The sequence below is a fragment of the Prunus avium genome, chromosome 2 (genome assembly GCF_965620075.1).
Source record: "Prunus avium chromosome 2, drPruAviu1.hap1.1, whole genome shotgun sequence".
Classification (NCBI taxonomy): Eukaryota; Viridiplantae; Streptophyta; class Magnoliopsida; order Rosales; family Rosaceae; genus Prunus; species Prunus avium.
Window position 1 is genome coordinate 2032779 of NC_142285.1, and position 19413 is coordinate 2052191.

Sequence of the window (19413 nt, forward strand, 5' to 3'; positions counted from 1 at the left end):
TTGTTCTTATTGCTAATGGTGTTATGGGTATGCAACGTTCACTCTTGAGATCAAGGAAAGGAGGTTTGATTTCACAAGCCATGGAATGCAAATGTGCTGCTCTACTGTGAGGACAACTTAAGTGTTTTTTTCTTCAGTTATTCACTTGTTGAGATCCATTCGATTTCCAGATCTAATTATTCTCATCATCTTAGCCTTGTTTAGTTTTGCTGTTGTTACTACCATGGGTGGGTGTTGAGGGAGGGTTGCAACGGCGGAGGGTGGATTCTGGGTTTGTTTTTATGTTAATTATTCAATTTTTAATTTTTTTTAATAAGTAAATAATTTTCCATTACTTTTTTGGGTGTTGAGAGAGAGAGAGATTTTTTAAAATAATTTAAACAGTAAAATAATTTATTATTAATTTTTGGTCCACGTGGAAGTCCACGTCATTAAAAAAAGGGGTCCCACTTTTGACACGTTAGCATTTAACAAACTCACTAACAGTTTAGCTAACGGAGGAGGCAAATTGTAAGTTTTCCGCGACGTTGAGTATGTACTCGTAAATGTCCTCAAAATCGGGTATGAACTCGTAAATGACCCTATAGGTTGGGGGGTTTACTGTATTTTGTCCTAAATATTATACGTGAAAATTATGTACATGTACATGCATATTCGTATTTTTCAAAATCTTTTTACCATATGCTTATTATTAAAGGTTTTTATCACTTTTAACTAATTTTTCTTGTAAGGGGTAGGTTAAGTGATGAATAGAGAAATGAGGAAGGGAGGCTGGGAGAGAACGAGTCAAATAGAGAGCCATAGAGAGAGCGAGCCCGAGTGCGTGGTAGAGAACTCCTCCTCCTTTCTGAAATTTCAGAGGGAGCAAAGAAGAAGAAGTGAATGAGGAAGACGAATTTGTGTGATCAAGAGAAGAAAAAAAAGAATATTTAAATAGTAGAGACGTACGGCTATACTTGTTAAATATATTCTGTTTTGCGATAATATTAACCTTTTGTTCATTAACATATAGTCCCTTGACAATTATATTAAATGGTGTGACTACTTATGTAAGTGGGGAATTATTTCTTCAATTAATTAATTTACATCCTTGTTTCTTTTGCAAACCCCGCAACTTCATCTTCAAAAATGTGAGTGCAGGTGCTTGGAAGGAGGGGCTGAGGAGTTTCTTTTGAAGCCACTTCAGCTATCGGATTTGAAGAAGCTTCAACCTTACCTGCTCAAATCCCTTGAACATCATTCTTGTAACGACAACGACAACAATGTCGTAGTAAATGAGGTCCAAGATGGAGGGGTTAGCTCTGGTAGTACAAGATTAGTATACAATTACTTTACTGGGGTGATTAATTATTACATATTACCATAATCACATCCTTAATTATATTCATATATGTATTTGGTGCTATTGGTTTGGTGGTGTCTTTTAGTTGAAAAGTATTATCCATTGATCCAATTTTAAGCCAAGGATTAACAGTCTCTCTATTTTAGATCCAATTGATGTATGCCTTACAAGAATCTTCCACGAATAAAGAAGAAAAACTAAAACAAAGAAAATAATCAATTATGCCTACATGACCAATAACCTTGTCAATAATACAAAGGATAATATTGAACATCCTCCTTGTCCCAAGGGCTATCACAAAAGATATTCACGAGAATGAGCACACAAGTGCAAGCAGCCACAAGAGCTACCAAAAGAATCCAATTCTCTATCACCTCTCTCTGCCAAGAAAATCCACGCGACTGAACCTTTGTCACAACGGTGTCGTACTGCGGATACAATAGGGTTTGGAAAGCTGGATCGAAGAAGTCCTCAACCCCATGAACAATGAGCCGTCCGTTATTGTAGACACCCCATTCAGTGATTTTGACTCGATTAATAGACGCGTATGATCCACCAGTGCGGGTTGGTAAAGAAGTAATGACAAGAGAATGACCATGCAGAAGAGTGCGAACGTTGGAACCATGACCAACAAACGCCTCTATTGTATCTCTGTCGAACTTGAACGGCACAACGTGGTACTTAAGGAGAGTCAATGGAGGCTGTGGATACTTAGAGTTGAAGAAAGCTTGGTCCCGAGGGCAAAAGAGGGTAAAAGTGGTGTTGGTGTGGTTTACGGATTGTAATGAGGGCATGATCACGGACTCAAGAATCATGTCTAGGGTTAGTGACATGGCATGATAGCCCTTGTCAGAGAGTACGGCTGAGGGTTTGGGTTGCTGTGTTTGCTCGACAGCTTGACTGGTACTAATAACAAAGAGACTTGAAGAGAGAAGAAGAAAACAGATTGAAAACTTGATGGAAGCCATAGGAGAAGAGAAAGCAAATGCAAAGCTATGTGTAATTGCAAGGGATTTTGGTGTGAATCGAAAGGCTGAGGCTAAGCACATATATATACTGATAGCCAGTTTCCAAATCCTACCGTGTTTCTAATTGGTTTCCAAATCCTACCGTGTTTCTAATTGGTTTCCAAATCCCTTTAGGATTCCTTATTCTTTTCCGATAAATATTTACCAAAATGTAAGACATTATTGTAAACCGAATGGGCCAAATGGGTTTTGTACCCTTCGTTTTGGGCCGAATTAGTAGCAGCTTGGGTAACAAGCAATTAAAATTCATCACTACACCCAAACCGCATAATAAAACAGAATTAAGGGCATCTGACTCTCTCAAAATGCAGAAGATTAGAGATAATTACACTTAAATCATAATTGCAAAGAGATAATTAACTTCAGGACTTGTAAATTAAACTGCTTCTTCAAGGGTCTCTACATTACCAAAACTGCACACTGTTACCCTAAGCTATCCCTGAAACTAGTGTTGACGAAAACACCTCCCACTTTATTCAAATTTAAAAAGATAAAAAAACATAACTACTGATAGATAGGGATGAGGAGGGATATTGCAACCATGTGAAGACAACAGTGGCAGATATTAAATAGACACTAATTAAAATATGTATCAAGTTTCAGTTTCTTCTGGAATAAGACATTAACAAACCACTACCTTATTCTATTTTATCGGATAGGAAGATCTATGAAAAACGAAAAATAAATAAACAATAAATGAGGGAGATAAAATGTTCAACCATTTATGCAGCCAGGAAGAATGCAAGGTGTAATAAACTCCCAAGAAACTTTTGGCTATTTTATTAGACAATAAATTACCACACAATAGAACTTTCAAGCCACTGAGCATAATTAAATGTTGTTAAAATCCGAAAACTCCATCATTTTTTATGTGAATCCCCAAAATTTAGTGTCATAGAATCAAGGTAAGGTATTTAGAGCAAGTGTTGTTCTCCTCAAGGTAATTGTCTCTCAGAGGTAGTAATAATGTAGTCAATCAAGAAAATCATATAATAAACAGATAACCCAGAGAAATACTAACAAAAACAAGACCCAAAAAACAAAAAAAACAAAAACAAAAAGGGCACACTAGTACACAACATTCAAGTTTTTCCCAGACTTGAGAACAACGTCCTGGATGCTGTCAACGACTACCACTTTTACAGGCTCACTGTTAGGCTCAGGAATAGGTTCAGACTTCTTGTATGGTGATACTTTCCCTTCCTGCAGTTACGCGATTCAGTAAATAGGTATCAACAGATAAAAGCTTTAATGAACCTTTACTCGAATCGGCATATAAAAAATTAGTGATTATCATAATATCACTCGCAGGCCAAGTGCATTACAAGAAAAAAGCAGACTTATTGAATGGAGTTTGATGATGGAGACTTACTGAATAACTCAATTTTGTGCAGTTTGTAGGTAGTTAGCAAGTAAAAAAAGTTACTATATATATATATATATATATATTTCAGTGTACTTTCTGATCTGGGGTGAAGCAGCCAATGTCAGATTCCTTCCGGAATGCTTGTGCTACATATTTCATCATGCGATGTGAGTAAGCCTTTATTTCATCGTCGTGAGGACTTTGTTGTTGGTCTCTAAGAGTAACCCAATTTTATTGTGGTTGATGATGACTTGCAATAGTATTAGTATGTCACTGTTCCTGAGGCGCCCTTAATAGTATAGCCGGCCGGCTATACTCTTTGAATATATTAGAATATTTAATTAGTATAGCCGCGCGAGTATACCCTTTGAATAATATTCGAATTTTTAAAACAGTACAGCCGCGCGGTTATACTCGTTGAACATATTCGAATATTTACAAAGTATAGCCGTGCGGCTATACCCTTTGAATATATGCAAATATTTAAATAGTATAGCCGCGCGGCTATACCGTTTGAAGTTATTTAAATATTTAAATATTACAGCCGCGCGGCTATACTATTAAATATTCGAATATATTTAATAGTATAGCCGCGCAGCGATACTCGTTGAATATATTCAAACATATTTAAAGAGTATAGCCGCGGGGCTATACTGCAAATAGATACCCTATTTATTTGAAAATACATGAAAAAACATGCATGCATGTATAATACGTTCGGTTTTAAAAATGCGTATTTCTCCGTATCATAAAAAAAATGTTCTAAAAAGGAAGTATTTAAAAAAATATATATGAACATACTTGTATACTAGTCGTTCTATACGCAAATTTACTAACTAGAGTCAACACTAATTTTCCATTTAATTAATTTATTGCTAATTATATTAGATAAGTCAACAGTAACTTAGAAGTTGTCATTGGCATTCTAGAAAAGTTATCATGTTAAGCACTTGTAAGAGTAGATGACCTTAAAGTAGCAACAACAATTGCCTCAACTGATTCACACAGATAGCAAGTTGGTTCTTATGGCTCATTTCCAAATCAACTCATTCACACTTTCTTCAATTCAACGTTGTTTACTGTTGACTCTCTCAGCTTGTCATATAAACTCTATAATTCCTATTTTATATATTAATTTCAGGGTTCACACATCTACGATTCACAATTGAGGATTCAAAATACCTCAATACGAATTGGTTTATACGAGTAATGACGAAGAGAAGAAACAGACCACAATCAGTATTACACAACCAACTCTTGTCTTAGTGTCTAGCCCAGATTTATGTACAGAAGATTAACAAAGTTGTGAAGAGACAGAGTCATCAAATGAGACTTGCTGCAAATGTCTCATGGCTATTGCATGTATCGTCATCCCACATGCTCAAAGGTTCTCCTACACTATAGAAATCCATATCCACAGAGAATTTACCATCGGGGGCAGGACCAACTGGCTCCTCATCCTCCACCAAAATCAACTTACAACCCTCACCAACCGGGGCCGCATCATCAGTTTCCTTGACAGAAGGAGCTTCAGTCTTTGATTCTGGCAACTCAGCTAAAAGAGCTTCAAGAGAAAAATAGGGGCTATCGTAACTATCCTGAGAAGTGAATTTCACATCCAGAACTGGAGTCCCAAAATCCACCACGGAAGCAGCGCGTGAAAGTTCAAGGATATTCTTCAGAATATCTTTGTCAGGATTCTCTTCTGCCGCTTCCTTTGGAGTAGTTAAATCAGACTCTGTATAAGTATCTTCCTGGGTGTTATCGTGTCCATCATCAGTCTGATCTTGAGGCAACGAGTTTGGTATATCAGTTTTATCAAGATCCAGGATGTTGCTTATCTCCATGCTGACTTCTCCGTTTTCAATCTCTTCTGTTATCTGACAAAAATCAGTTCTAGACATCATGCCACGATTGGCTAGATCAACTGCATTCCCAATGCTCTTGCCATCAACAAGTTTTCCTTCTTCTCCACCCTCATAACGCTGGTGCAGTCCATCAACTCCGAGTGTTTTATCAGTGTGCTCATCATTAGGAGATCTTATCACATTCCCCTCACGCTCTGAAGAACTTTTCACTGAATCAGCAACTGAATCTTTTACGCTCTTTGTCTCATTAATTGCACCAGAGCACATGGAAGGATCTGCGCCTACATCATTTTCAACACTTGCTGGAGATTTTCTGTCAACACTACCATCTTCCTCATTTAAAAAATCAGGAGCTTTAACCGAAAGGGTTTGGGTATATTTCACAGGCTGGGTTGAAGTCAAAGACATGAATCCAGCTAGTGCAGATGCTAAAGCATCATCAATTGTCAAAGCAGGCCTTGGTTTATTTTCTGAAGGAGTTACCACTACATCTGATTCATGATCTTCTTCTTCTTCCTCCTCCTCATCATCACCATTTGAAAATTCAGGAGCAGTTACTACTAGACTTGGGAACAAATGAGGGGAATTTGAACCAGACATGTCATAAGGTGTGGTCGGGAGTGCATCCAATTGAACGTCATTCTTACCTGATTCAAAAGCCTCCCAACGGCGATAATCATTTCCACTATTGTAGAAAGAGTTGGATTCAGACTCAATGCATGAGAAAGAAGGTGCACAGAATCTTGAGCATGTTGGCAACCCGGAATTCTGTGATTTTCTTGTGAGTACTTCAAGTTGCTGCTCTACCCTTTCAAGCCTTGCCTCAATACTGCTTATTGGTTTCAGCATATTTTCTTCAAACCTCAAAAATAGATCCTCTATTCTACCCATTCGAGAACAAAGCTGGTCCACAGCTCTTTCTACATGACTATATGGAGGGGAATCAGGTTTGCTTTCTCTAAAAGGAACTAGTGGCGGGATCTGTAATTGGGCTGTACCCACAGTAGCCCTATTCACATCCTGAACCTTTACTTCTTGGTGATCAGGTATGCTGGCTTTTCCTTCCTCCTGAATCTTAGTTGCAGCACTGGTAGAACCAACTGTTTGTGACCCAATCTCTAGGGAGTTCTGTTTTTCCCATGTATCAGAATTGCCCCTGTCTTGTGTTCGGTGAGCACCGCTTGTTTTAGAAAATTGTAAAAGAGTAGGCACAAGCATGGCCATGAGGGAACTCCCAGCTGAGCTTTCCACGGCACTCACTTGATTTTCTGAATCAGCTGAATCAACAGGGTCAGAAAACACGTAGACCTCATCAACACAAACACAATCTTTCCTCTCAAGCGACAGTAGACGAAGTGTGAGCGATACACAAGGACTTGCATCACTAATCTGTGCTGTAGCTTCATAAAAAGCCTGAAAAAATTACCTTGATCAGCAAAGATAATAATCAATATAGATTAGGACTCTGATGTTTGGTCACTCATACCCAGCCCATTATCACAAAACCTCTCTCTCCTTCCCCCTCCCCCCCTCTCCCTCCAAACACAAGCACTAAAGGGGCACTACCAGTGGCAAGAATTGCCTAAAAAGGCCTTGAACCAGTAATAATATACCCTAAATTTGGCAAAGTGTAATAGAAATTGGCCAAAGAACACACCAATAAGCTGATTTGAAACTTAGATAGTTTGCACTCATAAATACAAATTAGTTTTATCCTCTCAACTGCAACGGCACACAGGCTTCTTCAGAATTTCCAAACCTGTTTCTTAGTTTTTCTTTGAAAAGGGAGGATGGACAAACACATCAATACAAGTGGCCACAAGCATGAGGGGTACCATTTGACGAAATTGACTAGACGGGGGAAAAAAGAAACAGGAGGGGTTTCACTGGGATTAATAAAAATGGACAGCTAAGCAACATACCTGTGCAGAACCCAACTTTAATGGCAAGGATTTGATTTTATTATCAAGCACATGAGTATCTGGGACTTTCACTTCAATCCAGTCATCTTCACTGGTGTTCAGACCATTTCCATTTCTTGAGTTTTCTTCAGATGGGTCCTTAAGAGACCCATTTGAATTTGTGGAACGTACTTCTTCATTATCACCTGTATGAAGCACTTCTTCATCTCTGTCAGCAATTCCACAGCGAACCGTACAGAGATACTCATTGCCACTCTGCAAATCAGGTGCATAGTATATCTCATAGACTCGGGCAGTACTCCGAACATAAACCTGCTGGATCTCATGTTTCCGCATGAAATTAACTGCAGCAAAATTTGTTGGTCATTTGCAAGGAGACTACATGGTAAGTTGAGTCACTTGAACTTTGACCATTTTGATTCTTCTTTTTTCTTTTTCTTTTTCCCAAAAGGACATTGATGCATAATGTACAGAAAGAAATAAAGGTGTTGAGAAGTTTTTGTGCAAAAGAAGAATAAACACTATTATAAGAAAACCAAGAAAATAGCCCCAAAAACTGACCAAAAGGGGGAAAAGGGAGCAAAATATATATTTTCAACAGCAACTCAGACTGTTTTATGATTAAAATGCTTGTAGCATGTACTAAGTGATGAACTGTTTACATCAGAGGACAACAATCTTAACAAAACAAAAAGCTGCATTCACAACTCTACCTTATAGGTTTAGATATATCTAAGCCATTCCAAAACTTAAACCAGAAGGTTCAAGTGCATTGTTGCATGTACAATATTTCTATTATCCTTCTTCTTTTTCATAGCTAGGTGAATTGACCATGCCATATTTACCTTGGCTTAACACTCTAGGATATTTTCCAAGAATAAACTAATTTGAATAAGATTGAGCTATATAGTGTCTTCAAATATCACTAGTCATATGAACCGAGAAATCCATCCTTAATAAAATCAATAGTTGTGTGGAGAAAAAAAACGTCTGAGTACATCATCGAAGGTTTTTTAACTAATTACTCTGTCGAAACAGTTGAGTCAGACATTCTTCATGCATTTTGCACAACCCTAATAACATCATGTGCTCCAACAAATGTTCTTTCTACTTTAAGCTACTAAAATGTTCTTGTTGAACTCATCTTAGGCACTATTCCACAGAGTTCCGGTTTATCCTCTGTTTTCAACATACCAGATGCAGCTCCTACTTTCAGCTCCATCTACATATTCGCTATTTTAATAACTAGGCAATCCGCATCCTAATTGAAATCTACTTTAGCATCAAATGTCATTAACATAAAATCTTAATCCTAAAATGAAAACCAGACGAATACATATACGGTTTCTCTAATACACTTGCTCCAAAAGTTGAAAATAGGTGCCTACAGACTATGTTACCAAACTGTTAATCAAGATGTTAATGTTACTATTTCAAATTCTTAACCTACAATAAGGATGTAAAGGACCGCAATTGATATAATATTGTTTTCCTTCATTTTCTCGCACCCCAAACAGAGAGTTAAACCTCACATTTTTTACCATAAACTGAAAATGTAAACAATGCACATAATCGTTTTAATCACAACATTTCAACAAAGAATTAACGCATAAAATATCTGACGAAAATGTAAAATTTTCAGAGAAAAATAAGTTCCAGAACGTACTGGTGATCTCGCAAGGGACAGAATCGGGTGATGGAGGGTGCAGAATAAGAGAGGATTCAGAGGTGGACTTTAGAGTCTCGTCGTCGATCGGAGAAAAAGACGACTCGAAAGAGACGCAATTTACGAGAGAGCCACCGGCGATGTTCCAGTTTGCGGCGGAACTCCATGAAGAGGTGCTGTTGAGGTTTTCGATCTCGTTGTCTTGCGTTTCCATGGCGTTGTTTGATTTTGGTTTTGGGTTTGTTCTCTTCTGTGTGATCTTATTGGTTACAGAGAGCTGCTTACGGAGAGAGAAGAAGTGTGAGGTAAAGTCGTAAATTTTGGACTTTTAATGGCGTTTTATCAAATTGAATCACATTCTCAAATGCACATGTGGCGTTTGTTGGACGTTCGAAGATTGCTTTTTCACTTTGTAACTCGTTTTTCCAAATTAATTACTTTTGGTCATTTCCAAAAAAGATTAGTTTTATCAAATTCGTTAAGGGTTTTAAGAAAGTTTACAACAACAAAAATATATCAAAATTATTGGGATTTTAAAATCTGTTCATTAGATTTGCATACTATGTACAGTTAATTTTGATTGAGGTATTAACCTATAAACAAGATGAAGTATGGAGTTTACAACTGATCTTGGTGAATGCATCAACTTCTAGATAATTAGTAGTGATGGTATCAACGGAGTCTAGCTGAGTGGAAAAGGACTTGACTTGCAGACTAGAGGTTCACGTGCGAACCCTTATAGCATTATTTATGTGTATATGTGAGAAATTCCCGTCCCCTCTAGTTTAGACAATCGCAAAAGTGATCATACTAGAGACGATGGTGAGGATAGGGTGGCGTTAATGATATGGTTGTAGTTTTTTTTTTATTTTTTATTTATTCTAAAGCTCAGTTTTGAGATTTTAGAAATAACATCCATTTATGTGGAATTTAATTTTGGATTTACAACTCAAATAGTTATTTTCCACGTACAAATGATAAATTTCTTTGTTTATTAAGTCAAACAAGAAAATTGGCATACGTTCAGAAATTTCTGAGTCTTGTTCAACTTACATTGTTGGTTTGAAAAGAGATGTTATATTCAAAACAATAGAAGCACCTTTGAGAAAATACGAAGGATAACAATGAACCATCCTAAACCCACACTGAGAATCAAAAAGCGTGATCTTAAAAAAAGATTCGCGGCTTACAATCACGGGGAAACGAAAAAACAAAAATGAAAGAAGAGAAAACTTGGACACTTCTTCAATCTACACACCAAAATGGCCATGCCAGTAGCAGAAATCATCACCCTACAACAGAAAATTATCATGAAAAATAAAAAACAAAAGAGAAAAATAAAACATAAACAACAAAAAGTGAGAAGAAAAACAAATTGACGTTAGGCCTCTCAAAGATACTCTCAAAATAGACAACAATGAACCAAGGTGGTTGGTGTGAGTGGTTCGGCACTCTCATTCCTTAAGAGAGGTCAGGGGTTCGATTCCTGCTCTTGTACGGAGTCACCACTTTGGCCAGCACTTTACCCCTTACGGGCCGACCCGGTGTGAGCGGGGATTAGTCTGGGTTGTGGTTAAGGCTTAAAGGTGCCACCTATAGTTGGGGCCCATCTAGGACCACCTCGTGGTTCAGACCAAAAAAAAAAAAAAAAAAAAAAAAAAGACAACAATGAGTGACACCGGATAAATGCACAATGAATCAAATCAAAAGCATCGAACTAGACTTTAAATTAAATAAGATAAATGCACCAAAACGCATTAATCAGATGGGCTAGATTCGGTGTCAATGAAGAACAACAGAAAAGGAAACTTGTTGATAACCTGCCCAACATCTAAACAAGAGAAAGTTTAAAAAACTACAACAAAGAAAGCAAAACTGCAAGACATGGGCTTAGCCAGTGGCTAGAACAGTTGTGCTCCCCACTCTCCACCCGAGTTTGAAACCCCCTCCCCATAGTTTAGATTACATTAAAGTAGAATATCGCTTGTATAAAAAAATAAAAAAAAGCAAAACTTATAAAAGTGGCAAGAAGAAACCAAATACAAATTGGAACAAACTTAAGCACATGTAAGAAAACCCAAAAAAAAAAAAAAAAACTGAAGATTGCAACAGAAGCTATCAGTGAAAACTACCTCGGCAACCCAAAATCAAAAAAAGTTCTAAAGCAAAACAACTAACCAATTAAAAGAACTTAGCCAAATGGAAAATCAATGGAAAAACTTGGCCAAAAGAACCAGAAAGAAGACAGACAACAACAAAAGTACGAAGACAAAAAAAGAAAACTAAAAAACCTGATGCAATCTAAAACCTAACACAACCTAGCTAGAGGACCAAAGAACTTGAAACAAAACAAACTAATGTAAGGACCAGTACCAACTGAAAAAACAACACTTTCCTATCCTAGAAAACCAGCAAGAGGGAAGAATAAAGACTCCAGAAGCTTTGTAGCACAATAAAAAAAAACTTTGACAAATAAAAATGTATAAACCAGGAACAAAGAAAGGCCTACAAAATAAAATAATAAAATGCAATTATTGTTGTTGCAAAACAGCAAATAAAGTTAAAAGAAAAATAAAACACCAAACGAAGGACACCTAAAAGGAAATAGAACAAGACAAACATAAAACTTAAACACAAACAATAGATCAGAAAACCTACAAAAAATGGCCAATGAACATAGATCAAAGTACTCAAAACCAAAGAAATGTAGAAAAATTAATGCAAAAGTTGCACCAACAAAACAGCAAAAACTAAAATGAAAGAAGTTTTGAATAAACAAAAAAGACTGACAATAGAAGCCTAAAAAAGAACAAAACCTCAACTAATGCATATGCAAAAATGAAACTAACCAAATTAAACAGAAGAACACAAAACGAAAGAAAACAAGGCAAGGATGAGAATTAATCAAAGTAGAAACAAAATACCTGTTCTTTCTTCTCTTTTTTTTGGGGAGTATTATATAACCTGTTAAGTCTGATGCCTTAGAAAATATTCATGCAGAAGCAAACAGAAAACAGAAGCAATCCATATTGTAATATTCAGAAAGAGTGTACGCAACAAAATATTGCAATATGTGGTTCCTGTTTAACTTTTACCACAAAGCTACATTTTCTTTCCTGCTTCTATTTATGAGACTGCTCCAAATTAGTAATAAAATGATTTTCCCAATATAGGAAAATCTAGAAAGCTCTTGCATTTACCTTATCGCTCTTATTTTTTATACTCACTTTTCAGCTTGCTAACCATCCATCTGCCTACATTATATTTGACAGTTAAATTTGTGTTTAATATTCTTTTATCTGACTGATGAAGCTTTGTACCGTAAACCATGTCCTCTTTTTCTTTTTGGACCTATTCTTTTTAATTTCATTTTTGAATAACTCAGATAATTTGAATTCTATGATAAGAAAACTAAGAAGAAGCACCAGACTCTGAGTAGATCTAAACTCATAATAATTTTTTTTTTTTAATAGAAACATTTGTATTGATAATCAAGAGGAAAAATTATCCTTGATCATAAAACAAAAGGAAAACAGACTCATTAAGCACCAGAATACCTAATAAAAAAAACAACTAACCTATTGCACCCGAAAATGTATCTGTAACTAGAAAACAACTTATGTAAAATCATCTTAAGACTGCCGCCATATCTCTCATGATGATACAGTAGTCATAATCCTTGAATGGCCCAGAAACCAATGCCCAAAACAGACTCACAATAATTTATAGATTCTGTAGAACTGAATGCCTTCATATTTCCACGGTATAACAGCACAATCATAAAGAACCAAACAATGAAAATATTTTGAAAGGTAAACTCAATCACGGAATGCAAAATTAAAGCATAATATTTTTGTAGAATGCAAAAACTATTTGTCCATAGTTTATCATTCACTGGATCTTCCAATGTCCTTTTTTGTTCTATCATAGAAATATTGACTAGTTTATTGACTATATAGAAGGTATTCAGACACCTTACAGAGCTAATTATACGAATCGTGACCATCAACACCAATTTGACACTTAACACTGACAGGGGCACCTGTGTACGCAGCAATCACTGACACAGACTCAGCAACAAACTTTCCTTGTAATGACCAAATGTCTTTATCGGAACACAGTGTACAGAAAACAATCATATATATATATATATATATTCGTTGCAATTAACAATATAATGAGAAATGTGATCAAACCTTTGGATCAAGCATAAGGTGAGCACCAAAGCACCCACGTCCAGCCACTCTTGGACTTGGACATCCACAACTGGTAAAACATAGAAGGTCAAATAAGGGGTCAAGGAAAAAAATGAAAGTGAAGTAAATTTAGTGAATAAAAAGGATAGGTAATAGCAAGTGCACAAACTTAAAATTGATCTCATCATATTTGTAAGGTTCAGAAAGCTCAGTCGCTTTGGCCAGGTTTTCCAAATTATTCCCACCAATTTGAAGAACAATATGATGTTGTTCTGGAGAATATTCCAAGAATCTGTCCTGATAAAAAGTCAAGCTATCAGTTGTCTCAATCCCAACTAATCAGATGCACAAAAGATTGACAGTAACCGTTAATGGCAGTTCATAAATTTAAATAGATAAATAAAAGACAAACTGAACTTTAATCCGCATTCCAGCCTGCTACCTTCAGAAAATAAAGTATTTACTCAATCGAAGAAGATGGAAATACGAAGGAAAGACATATATAAAAACCTGTGCATCCTTTTGTGATATGTGTACGACGTACGCTCAAGAGACGAGCATTAAAATTGAAATGCAAACAGTTCCATCATAGTGTATGCATTACCACCCAAGCCACTCAACATCAACCCTTAAGAAAAGATAACTACCAAAAAAACAAAAAAAAATCTTAAGAATTCTACTTGGGACATTTAGCCCCACTCAACTCCAATTTTGAACTTTGGAACTCACAAAGTTGATCTAGTTTCTTCATTTGTCTGAAATTGTTGAAAACAGAAGCAATCCACAGTTGAACTTTAATAAAAATAAATAATAAATAAAAGAAAAACCCACACAAGTTAAGTGAGCAAACTAATCTGACAAAGAGAGTTCTCTACGTAAATTGTAGATATAAACCAAAAAGATTATAGCTAATTAACAGGTCAAGAAGATGGTCGTTGGACTTCCAGGGGATGGAGGGTTTTGCTCTATCTGTTTCACATGAGAGCCCGCTTTAGCACGATCATCTGGGTTGGTAGCAGACAAAACTTCCACCTCTTCAAGTTTGACTTGTCTCTTAACCAAGTCTAAGTTCTGTTGAAGGACCTCAATCTCTCCGAATGGTAGCTTTAAGTCTAAGGCCTGAGCTCCAAGTTCAACTGCATCCTTCTTCTTTGACTTCAAGAAAGGCATACAAAGCTTTTGGGTTTGTCTAAAATCTTTACCCTGATTGAGAGAACTACTTTGCAATGCCTCCAATATGACACTGTCTGCAGCAAAACAACAAGTCTCTCTGTTGAAGTTATTCTGGAGTATCCTCAAGCACTCTACCTTCCATTCATCAAATTGTTCCTTAACATATATCAAGCCTATCACCTTCTTATTGGTCAAATTTGCCTTTTGCTTGTTGTACAGCTTGATCATTGAACCAATCAAGTCTTCCACATACTTTTTCGCACTCTGGAGGGTTAAGTCTGGAGCATCAGCTGTAGGCCAGCCTGCATTTACCACAAACCCATCCTTCTTCAAAAGCTCCCTCCAGACATATTCTGCATAATGTGGACAGATTGGAGCAATCATACGTGTCTGTACATCCATAAAGCGCCACACCAAATCACGGTTCATTTCTTGAGAGCCACATGAAACCCAGTACCACTTCCTAGCAGCTTGAAGACCAACAAAGCCAGTAATAAGGGCATCTCGGAACTTGCAAGCCTGGTAATTCTGCTCAGTCATCTTCACAGCAATATTCATCTCATTAGCAAAGACCCTGTCAGCAAAAGTAGAAGGGGGACCTATTCTCAACATGTTTGCACCCAATTGTTCTTCCATCCATGAGATCTCTTTACTGAGATCAAGGATGGCCTTATTTGCAGTACTAGAAACAAAATTTGCATCATCAACACCGTCACCAGCATCAGCCAAAGAGAACCGTGTGGCATCAGCAGAATATTCTGCAATTGCCTCGCGCAATGTCATAAAGTTCCCTGTGGACTTGGACATCTTCATTGAATCGAGCATGAGGTGCCCATTGCATCTAAATCCACGAGGCCAGTGCTTCTTGGACATAATTGCTGTGTGGTTGTAAATGCAAAAGGTTAAATGATTCTGGATTAGATCCTTACCAGACACTCGAAGATCAAAAGGATACCAGTACTCAAACTCCTGCTTCATCTTATTCAGAATTGATTGTGACACCTCAGATGATTTTGGAAATGGGCCATCACAGAAAATAAAATCCCAAACTTCATTGGTCATTTGCTCAGGTGTAACCCCAGATGTGCTGGAACCCCCATACATGTCTTCATTGTGCAACAAGTGAGCAATGGTGTAATAAGCCATGTAAATGGTGGAATCAGACAACGATTCGACCAAGTACTTTTCATCCCAGGGAATGCGTGTCCCAAGCCCAAATGATCGTGAGCAAGCCCACTGATTCAACCAAGTCAATGTATGTTCAAATCCATGCCGTGTCATGTCAGAATAAAAGTTCATGCTGGATAAGCACTCCTGAGCCTGTTTTTTCCATTCTGCTTCGCCATATGTGATGTACCATTGCTCTGTACATGCCACAACACATTCATCACCCGACCTTGACACTACGCGCTTCTCAGGTTCACTATACATAATTGCATCACCTGCCTCTATCAGCTTGCTCCTTAACAGTGCTTTCGCCTCCTGAACTTTCCTTCCGTTGAATTCTCCCACAAGCATTGTTCCTTCTGTAAATCCTTTCAAGTATGTCAACCTCTTGGCTTCTCCTAGCTTCTCTCTGTCATTCTGGCTTTTGATTTTGAGATCTACACACACCTTTTCTGCAGCCTTATCTCCAAATTCGGGAATGTCAATGATTGGGATAATCTCAAAAGGCATGACCCATTCATCCCTCACACCATATTTTGACCTGAAAGCCGGCTTCGATTTTAAATCATGCAAGGCCATAAAATCATCAGGAGCATCAGAAGGGACACTGGTCACAATCCCAGTACCTTTGTCTGTTAGGATTGTCAACATTGGAAGGGCGTATATGATCTGATTAAGTGCAAGTGGCGATTTCAATGGAAGACCAATCAAATCATAACCAGTGAGCTCAACCAAGCAAGTAGGCTTCTCAGGGACTCTAGAATACTCCTGATAGGCGAGGTTAAGTGCTGCTCTCTGCGTAAGAACAAATACATCAGTGTCGTTGATTTCAAAGGCTCCATACTTTCCATCGGGCAAAACCCATGCATTTGTTTGTCCATACATGGTTTCTGGTCTCAAAGTTGCTGCAGCAAGGAACACTTTCCTCCCTTCCAATATTCTCAACTTAGCAGGAAAAGGTGCCACTACCTCCATTTTGATGATTGTGTATTCTTGGGGCTGAACTCCTTCACCAGTTGCCCTATCATGATCTGCACATGGTTGTCCATCCAATGGAGAGTAGATTGTGTAACGTTTATCTTTCACAATCTTACCTATTTCTTTCAATTTCCACATCTGCCACCTCACAAATTTATCAAAATATGGATTCAAGTCTGTAGTAACAAAGGAGCGGCTCCAGTCACATCCCAAGCCAAAAGCCTTTAGGTCTTCCACTGCCAATGGAGGGAAATAGTTCAACCACTTAGATGGTTCTTGGAATTCAGGTATCTCACTGTCAGAGAGGCCGAGACTACGCATAATTTGCCATTGGTATGCTTGTCCACTTGATTTTGATGCAGCCTTGGACTTCTTTCCCTTGAACTTATTATCTGGAGGTGCACCTGCTTTTTCATCTTCTGCTTCCTGCTGGTTCCCTTGCTCCTCTTCGTCACTTTGGGGAAACACTGGCGGGTTCCCAAACTGTTTGATCTCTCGTGCAAGCTTATCAGCTGAGGCTTTGATGGGCATGCCAGTGCCGTGAAAAGCAAAAGGCAAGAGAACATTGGCGCCTCTTAACCTATGATAATGTGCAGAAAACTCTAGCTTTGAGAGTGAGAATGCATGTCCAAGATGCAAAGAACCATTCATGTAAGGGAATGGGAAGTTTCCAAAGAACTTCTCCCCTGGTTCAGGAGGCTTTTCACAAGATTCAGCCCTGTAAACATCATGCTCTTTCCACAACATTTGAATCTTTACTTCATTGTCTCTGAGAAAGTTTCTCTTAACTAAGCTCTTCTCAGCTTCAGCTTCCATGTCAGTGATCTTACAGGAACTGAAAAAAAAAAAAAAAGCAATGATTTCCATGAGCAAACCAGCTATTCCATGAGATTATTATCAAAATTTTAAAACATAAAAAATTATATGAACATATAAACAGCCCTCAAGTCATAAAGATTTACTACAGCCATGTTCTAATCAAATTAAACAAGTTTTTGTTTGGTTGGTTCACACAATCCGCAGCATAACAACTCTGACTATTTATTTATTTAATTACATCAAATACTAATAAAGTAAAATCATGCTGGCCTAAGCGCAGCATAAATTTAAATAAATAAAACAAAAACTAGTTTTTATACGAACTCCATAGATGAAGTATGTGATAAACATGGTTTGTTTCAATATTTTCCTTGTTTCATTAAACAATAAAAAATGGGGGAGAATAGAAAAGAAGATGCTGTGATTTTGCCAAGCTAAACCAGCATGACAGAAACTAATAATTAACTACAAAAATTAATGAATGAAGGATATAGTAGTGAATCTCAATATGAATTCAATAAAGAAGGTAGATCGATAGAGATACCGCTAAAGGCGATGGCGGAGGAAGCAACGGCGCAGGCCTGGTGAAGGGTTGGTTGAAGAGGCCACACCAGTCGAGTTAACAGAGTTCTCTCCCCTTTCAAAACCTGGATTTGAAATCAAAGGTTGAGAAATTGAAACAAAAGAGATTTTAGGGTTAGGGACTGGGGATGGAAGACTGGATTAGGGATTTTAGCGTTTATTTCGTACCTGGAATCGGGTTTTACGAAGCAGCTAGGAATCTCTGCTTTGTGTGCTCTGTGAAGATTGATTACAACGGGAAAGAGCTTTCTCTTCTGCTAAACTCGTCTCTTCCTCTTCTTTTGCTGTGTAATTGTAATATTCTGCCCTTTTGGTGTTTTCTTTTCTCTACTTGCCCTCTTTTGGGTTTTCAACCCAAAAAAAAAAAAGTTCCGGTTTTTTTTCCTCTTTCATTTTGGAGGTTGGGCTGAGGGTTTAGGGTTTTAGGGTGCTCAAATTCGACCGTTAGAGTTTTGGTTCGGGTTACCCGGGCAAAAAGGGAAACATCATATTTTTGGAGAATTTACGAAAGAGAGTTGTCAATATAGACACAAATTTAAATTTAAAATTGTGAATTAATTAGAAAGTTATATGTGCATATAACTTTTTTTTTCTTTTTATATATCTACAAATATAAATGGGAAATATGAGGCGGGAACATGAATGAGAATTTCCGACCTCATTTAAAAACAAAATTTTTTGATATATAGGGAAGGGGTTGGACAAATTGCCTTTTTTGTTGTTGGTTTTGACAAGATGATATTCTAAACTACTACATCACGGGAATATGGATCATACTCAGGTGCAAGAGGATTGACGCAATGCATTGATTAACTAGCTTAACTCACCTATACGGGTTGCACAAATTACCTTTCTTTTATCCCTTAAACTGTATCTTTTGATTTTCATGGCATAATGTTGTCAATCTATTCTCTAATTGGGTCATGCCTTAGAATTAGCACTTGTTATTCTTTATTTGACTAATGTGGATGGGAAATTCGAACTTGGGAGTCAGAAAATCTTCCAACTCTGAAAATGGTATGTTTCATCTTAATAAGAGGAGGTATTCGATTAAAGCAGAGGTGGTGATGCTGAGAATTGAAAGGGGTAGTGTTAGCTCCATTTGGTGGCCCATAATTGCTTTTTGATTTACTTCATAGAGCATGTTCTTGCTTACAAAAATCACCAAAGACAACTAGAATGCTCAGATTAACATCTGACAGAAGCATTAGAGCAAACTGAGTATCTCCCCAAGAGAAGATGACGAGCACATAAATAGGGCACCATTACATTTGGCTCAAACTAATTCAGCATAAAATACAACAAA

The 19413-nt window shown here is 37.3% G+C and overlaps 1 protein-coding gene and 1 pseudogene across 2 annotated transcripts; both read right to left on the bottom strand.

Moving 5' to 3' along the window:
- Window positions 1–4894: 4894 nt before the first annotated feature.
- On the bottom strand, window positions 4895–9505 carry LOC110769229 (40S ribosomal protein S27). The gene is made up of 3 exons (XM_021973168.2): window positions 9193–9505; window positions 7527–7870; window positions 4895–7017 (listed from the first exon to the last, which is right to left on the bottom strand). Exons 1-3 carry the CDS (start codon window positions 9404–9406, stop codon window positions 5059–5061), a joined length of 2517 nt encoding a protein of 838 aa, XP_021828860.2. The 5' UTR covers window positions 9407–9505; the 3' UTR covers window positions 4895–5058.
- Window positions 9506–14097: 4592 nt separating this feature from the next.
- On the bottom strand, window positions 14098–18491 carry LOC110764640 (leucine--tRNA ligase, cytoplasmic pseudogene; annotated as a pseudogene). The gene is made up of 3 exons (XR_015833662.1): window positions 18276–18491; window positions 18070–18172; window positions 14098–17541 (listed from the first exon to the last, which is right to left on the bottom strand). The product of XR_015833662.1 is annotated as a leucine--tRNA ligase, cytoplasmic pseudogene (transcript).
- Between the last annotated feature and the right edge of the window lie 922 nt (window positions 18492–19413).